Raw genomic sequence first — 6,000 nt, forward strand, 5'->3', positions numbered from 1 at the left:
AGAAATCTGGCTCGGCTCCTCCCGGAGGCCCTTCCCGGCTCAGCAGCAGCAGCTCCTCTGAGTCTGGGAGCAGCAGCTCCAGTGGTTCCAGCTCAGACAGCAGCGATTCGGAATGAGTTACGGACACTTACACACAAAACACAAAACGGACATCACCCTCACTGATGCTCTGCAGTGTTCTTTTCTCTCCTTAATATACTGCTCTTGTTCCACAGTGGTCAGGTTTTTTTTCCCATCTCTCTTTCTCTGACTTTTTTTATTTTTTAATTCAGTGTTACAAAAGGTATCTTCCATTTTTTGGGGGGGCGCTCTTTTAATAGGTCAAAGATGTTTGTGCGTGTGTGTGACTAGACTTTATGACAAATAGTTCCCTTTGCATAAAGTCTCTAAAATACATTTTCACTGAAGAAGATTGGTTGAAAATGGAAGAACTTTGAACTCTTAGCAGGAGATAAATAGGAAGTTCTGCAAGGTTTGTAGTACATTTCCCTCCCACCCCTTCCCTCTCCCCAGAATGTTCTCTTTTAATAGGCCTGCCTGGCTCACACAGGATAAAAACCTCCCTTTTTTTAAAGAAATCTCTGTAAAATGGTACTGTATCTGAAAGATGTTAGCTTTTGAACTAGTTGGTGTATTTGTTATTAGCACTAGTATTCTTAATCTCGAAGTCTACAGTGTGATCGAAATGTCAGATGCTATCATCTTTTTACATAAAAACAAAACAAAAAAATTCTCCTGCACTGTGGATTGCTAACATGCTTTTTTTAAATCTTGGTAGAGGCATAGGCACCTGTTCAGGAAGGTATTTAAGCATGAATTTAACTTTAAGCACATGAGCATTATAAGTAGTTGCATTTCTTGTTTTTCCACTGAAAATTTTCATTTTCCTTGGGGATGCGTTGAGAAGAAGGGAGCAAGGGACACTCAAGTTTCTTGGGAATGTTATTTTTAACATGAAAAAGATGATTTCCAGGAAATGGACACTCTCTATGAAAGCGTTCATTTAATTGAAAACAGATTTTTTGGCTGAAAGGTCTCAGCTGGACCTCAGAGTGACCAAGGCAAGTCATATGCTCATTATTAGACACATGCTTAAGTATTTTCTCCATGACAAACACCTCAGTCTGGGCTTAAAATAAAGGAGCACGTGAGCTCCAGCTGAGGCTGAGCTGGCAGGGGAATTGGAGAGGAGGGATGTTGTTGTGTATGGTTGGGGGTTCTTTGGGTTTTGATGTTCTTTTTTTTTTTCTTTTTTTCCTCATTGTTTCAGTAGCAAGCTCCTAGGAAGGGAATGCTACTTCTGTGTCATGCAGGGTGCAGGTTTCCAGGCACTAAAATGCTTACCTCAATAAAAAGAAAAAAGAGGGGAGGGAGGAAAAAAAAAAAAGAGACAATTTTTAAGGCTTGCAATTTTTTCAGTCCAGCCTAATGTTTTGACCTGCACTGCTGCAATACACTCTGTTTTCACTGTCCCTAATTTCATGTATATACGTAAGTACTTTATTTATTAAACACCATTGGTCATTTAAAATGTAATAAAAAAACAAAAGCAAAGCTGCATTATGCAGACCAGCAGAAATGCAGATTTTTGATGTGGTTTGAACTAGATTGAAAAAACAAACAACAACAACAAAGCAAATAAACATCTGAGATTTTATTTAAATACATTGGACTTTATACCTACAGGTGCTACAGTCCAGTCTACTGTGTGTCTGGTGCTCTGTCATGTTTGGTGTGTTCAAATTTTGATTTGTTTTCTCTCTTCTTTCTCTTCTCATCCCAGCCCTCTTTTTTTTTTTTTTTTAACTCCTGTTTTGTACAGTTTTTGGAGACATACAGGTAGATAACAATTTCTTGATGCAGCACATTATTATTTTCTCTAATATTTCCAGAGGTCTTTTTCCTCCTCTTTTTTTTTTTTTTTTGTAGAACAGTGGGGTTTTCTCTTTTACTCTCATTTTAGGAAAACACCAGTTCTATAATTATATAAGATTTGTAATCTGAGGGGCAGAAATTTATTGTAAATTCTTAACGTTTTATTGTAAAGAAAAAAATATACAGAGTTCAACAGAAAGTTATGCCTTTCCTTCTCCCAGCACCAGCGCCTAAGGCTTGCCTCTCTGCTGTGGGGTAGCCCTAAAATTCACCCTGCTGTGGGCTCTATTAGTGGTTTGCCAGAGGCCCCATGGTGCAGACTGCACCAGCTGTTAGTTTTCACAGAGGTGAGTGGCCCTGGAGGACTTCTCAGCCCCAGCACACAATTTTCATTGTACACTCAGCCTCCGAGAGCTAGGAGTTGGCCTGCTGGGCGGTGTGGCATCTGGCTGATCTCCTTTTGCTGGAAAGCTGGGGAAGCACAGGGCCAGCCCGTTACTAGCACTGCATGGTTTGCACTTCTGGCTGCATCCACATTCCACTGCCAGTCACTGATCGCCCATCGACTGAGGTTTTATTAGCTGGACACTCACACAGCTGTCTTAAAAAAAAATAAAAAAATCTGTCTTTCAAAGATCAGCATTTCAAGTGTTCAGATGTGTGTCTTGTACAGCTGATCTGCTTCTGTCCACGTTTATCTGTGTGGTGGCAGTAACACTCTCCACAGTTTGCTGTAGACAAGAATTCCCACTTTTTTTTGCAAAGGGCTGCGAGCGCAATGCTGTGGTGCCCTCCTGGAAGTTGCTGGGCATCTTTGGTTCAGTTGCAGTCACCAAGGTGCTCGGCCCGGTGGCAGGAGGCTCTCGAGTCTTTGCAGCTAGTTTCCCACAGTATTTGAAAGTGGATGAACTAAAGCATTCTGATTCTTACTGACATAATTTTTTTTTTTGTTTCTTTTAACAGTGGAGTTATTTTTAGTTCCTGTACTTTTTTTAATTCTACCCTTAAAAAAAAAATATCTTCCCCTAGACAGATCCTTAGTAATATATTTTCAGAATTTACTATGAGGAAATGTAATATACACCTAATTAAGAGCTTAGGTTTTTTTAATGGGGTTGGGTTTCATCTGTGCTTTTCCTATTGTCTGAGACTTACATTGTCAAAACCAACTAGTATTTTAATTAAAATAATTGCAACCCATTCAATACCCTGACGACTCGTATAAACAAGCTCCCAGTTTTCCCTGCTTGAAACATTTTCCTGCGTGCATTAACCTGACCTGTGCCACCGATGTAACGTGGTGGTTGCTCCTATGCGGAGAACAACCCACAGCTGGTGTCGGAGGCAACAGCAGCCGCTCTGGCCAGCATCGCTGCCGTGTAAAGCCTGGGGACCTGGCTCTGCAGCATGCTGCTGTCCCCCAACATTGGGGACGACCCCGCTGAGCACAGCCAGGGTACAGATGTTCCTCTAGGACACATAGCTCGGTCGCACTGCAGTCAGTGGGAAGGTTAGAGGCAAAGGGTTGGGGGACCTACTGTGAAGTGATGGAAGGGGGCCTGGCCTGAGACTGTTGGCAGCACTGGAGGAGGATCCCTATTTTAGTTGGCAAACCTGTCCTAGCTTGGGGATTTGCAAGGAAAACCAGCAACCAAAGCCACCAAGGAATGTGAAGAACCACCTGCATATCTTTGATATACCCAGCTGCGACTTGGGCTACCATTTAGTTGGGAAACTTTGTTTTCATGGAAAGGAAGGTGTTCCCTGTGGAATGGCAGTTCACAGGAGAAATCCATTTTGGCATGACCTTCATTTCAGGAAAGAAACTGGTGACTCTTCATTTGAAAATGTTGTTCTTACACTTTTTCATTTTCGTGTTGTTTGTAGTGCTCATTATCTCCCGACATGTCAGTAGTGGTGCCTCTTGTATCTCCAGATCAGAGTGTCTCCAGGAAAGAAGAGATGTTTTCAGTCCATAGTAAGTAGCAGCAGCCCTTAATGAGTTAGAAACGGAAACAACAGAGCATGTATTTAACTGAGTTTGTATTGCATGACATGCCAGTACGGATGTCATGAAATAACTTGACAGTGATCAAACGTACAACATTTGAAATAACACTTTTTTTTAAAACTTAAGAATTAAAAAAAATTGAAATTTTTATGGTAGAATTTTTCTTGAACGAACAAAGTTTAACTTTGTTTTCCAGGAGAAATGTCACTGAAATCAGTATGATTTCATATGTATGCATACACACAAATAGTTTTATTGAAGCTGTTTTTTCTGACAAATTCCTGTTTTGACAAAACAATACCTGACCAGACCTATTATCAATCAACCAGCATTACTGCACCTTTAAAAACTTTGTTAAACTCTATCTGATTGTAAGGTCAGCCTGTTTGTTGGCGTACCATCAGATGTAGGCTCAGTGGGACCAGCGGGAAATCCACATCCCGTGGGCTCAGGCCCCGATCCACCTACTAAAGGAAGCTGTTGCCTACAGCAGTTTCCTGCTAACCAAATGTTGTCTATACGAAATCATTTCAGTTTTGTATTGATGTGATTTTAAACTTTCCTACCGACAGGGTTTGTAACTGTAGAACTGATATTTCAGGACTATGTAACTGTTGTTCGTGTGTGTGTGTATAATAGGTGCACGCACCCCCACACACACATACACAAGCACGTGTGTGAGTGTCTTATCTACAAATTAGTTACCCAGTGAGGTCTCTTTCCATGTTCTCTATGTGGTAGAAGCAGACTGCAGTTACCTAATCTAGTTCTTTCTCTGTTTTGGGGACTCTTAGACCAGTTTTTTAATTTTTTCCTTGTTTTGAAAGGAATGATGTTTTTTAACGTTGGGGTTGGAGCTAGGGGGAAGGGATCGGGGCATGACAAAATAAAACCACAACCTTTTTAGTACTGGATTTTAAAAAGACGTATTCTTAAACGTGAGCAGTTACCACTAGGGCTAACTGTGGGCAGGCTCTGTATTGCTGAAGATAAATTTAGGGTGAGGATTCATTACACTAGCAACATTATCTTGCTTGTAAAACAATGAGATGTGTTTTTTTAAAGAAATGGTATTTGCATATCTTTTTAAATGTCATTTTTAAAAATAAATAAACCACCGGCTAGGACTTGACATGGGCCACTTACAACTTACCCCCGTTACTGGCATAACCAATCCAGAAAGATTTGTTGTTGTATTTTTGTTTTGGGTTTTTGGGGTTTTTTTTAATATTTAAAAAAATTGTTACTTTTCTGTATGATGTGCATGCAAATTTACCGTAACTCCTTTTCTTAAAACTTTTTAGTGCCATTTCTAGTATATTCCTGTAAATGTCAGTTACTGAAAAGAAATGAGTCAATGTAAGTAGTTTAGCTTGTTTATTGCAAATTGCTGGCCTCAAACACAACAGAATTTAAAAAAAAAAGTTAGAAAGTAATCTTTGATGTTACTGGTAATCACGGACCCTGGTCCTGGGGCGTTTTGTTTTCATAATAAAAAGAAAAATTGTTTTGTGTGTGCAGTTTGATCCCATCTTTTCCCCTCACCTCTCCTTTTCTTTTTCCTCATCTCCTTTTTCAGGTGTTGCACTTGCTCCAGTTGAGAACCTGTAGGGCTTTGATCGAGCAGTCAGTTGAGTAGCATTGCTAAGGGAGAAACAGAAATAGATTTAGTCCTAGTGTCATGAGTCTGGAAAGAATTTGGAAGTAATTTTGCAACTCCAGCCACATGGAGTGCCATGCTAAGGGGGAAAGCTGCCTTCAGAGCAGGGGGCAAGCCTGGGGCACTGCCAGCTTGGCCGAGGGTCTCCCAGATCGCAGTTCAGCACCTGGTATAGAGGTGCTCTGGGTAGACCTTTCAGTTGGTGAGGGAAACACTTGGGCTGCTTTAATGTCCCAGGGCAGCCAAGGAAGGACCTTCACTCTTCCTAGGTGCCCACAGCCTGAAGGGCTCTCAGCTGATGTGAGAATTGCACCTGATGGAGGTAAGTTCAGGTAAAAAAGAGGAGCTGGGGACTTCACCCACGTTTAATGCTGACTACTTTCAAGCCACCAGGACCTGAAGGAACCCGAGGGACATTGTCACCGGCACTGGTGGCCCTGGCTCCTGGTCTACC

The 6,000-nt window shown here is 41.3% G+C and overlaps 1 protein-coding gene across 2 annotated transcripts in view; it reads left to right on the top strand.

Annotated features, from left to right (window-relative positions):
• BRD3 (bromodomain containing 3) overlaps nt 1–5,406 on the top strand; it is a 42,529-nt gene extending 37,123 nt beyond the window's left edge. For both annotated transcript variants that reach the window (XM_005231228.4, XM_027778052.2), the window contains one exon: nt 1–5,406. In XM_005231228.4, coding sequence (XP_005231285.1) covers nt 1–116 — 116 coding nt within the window. In that variant the 3' untranslated portion in view covers nt 117–5,406.
• Nucleotides 5,407–6,000: the final 594 nt, after the last annotated feature.

Source organism: Falco peregrinus, chromosome 1 (assembly GCF_023634155.1).
Source record: "Falco peregrinus isolate bFalPer1 chromosome 1, bFalPer1.pri, whole genome shotgun sequence".
Classification (NCBI taxonomy): Eukaryota; Metazoa; Chordata; class Aves; order Falconiformes; family Falconidae; genus Falco; species Falco peregrinus.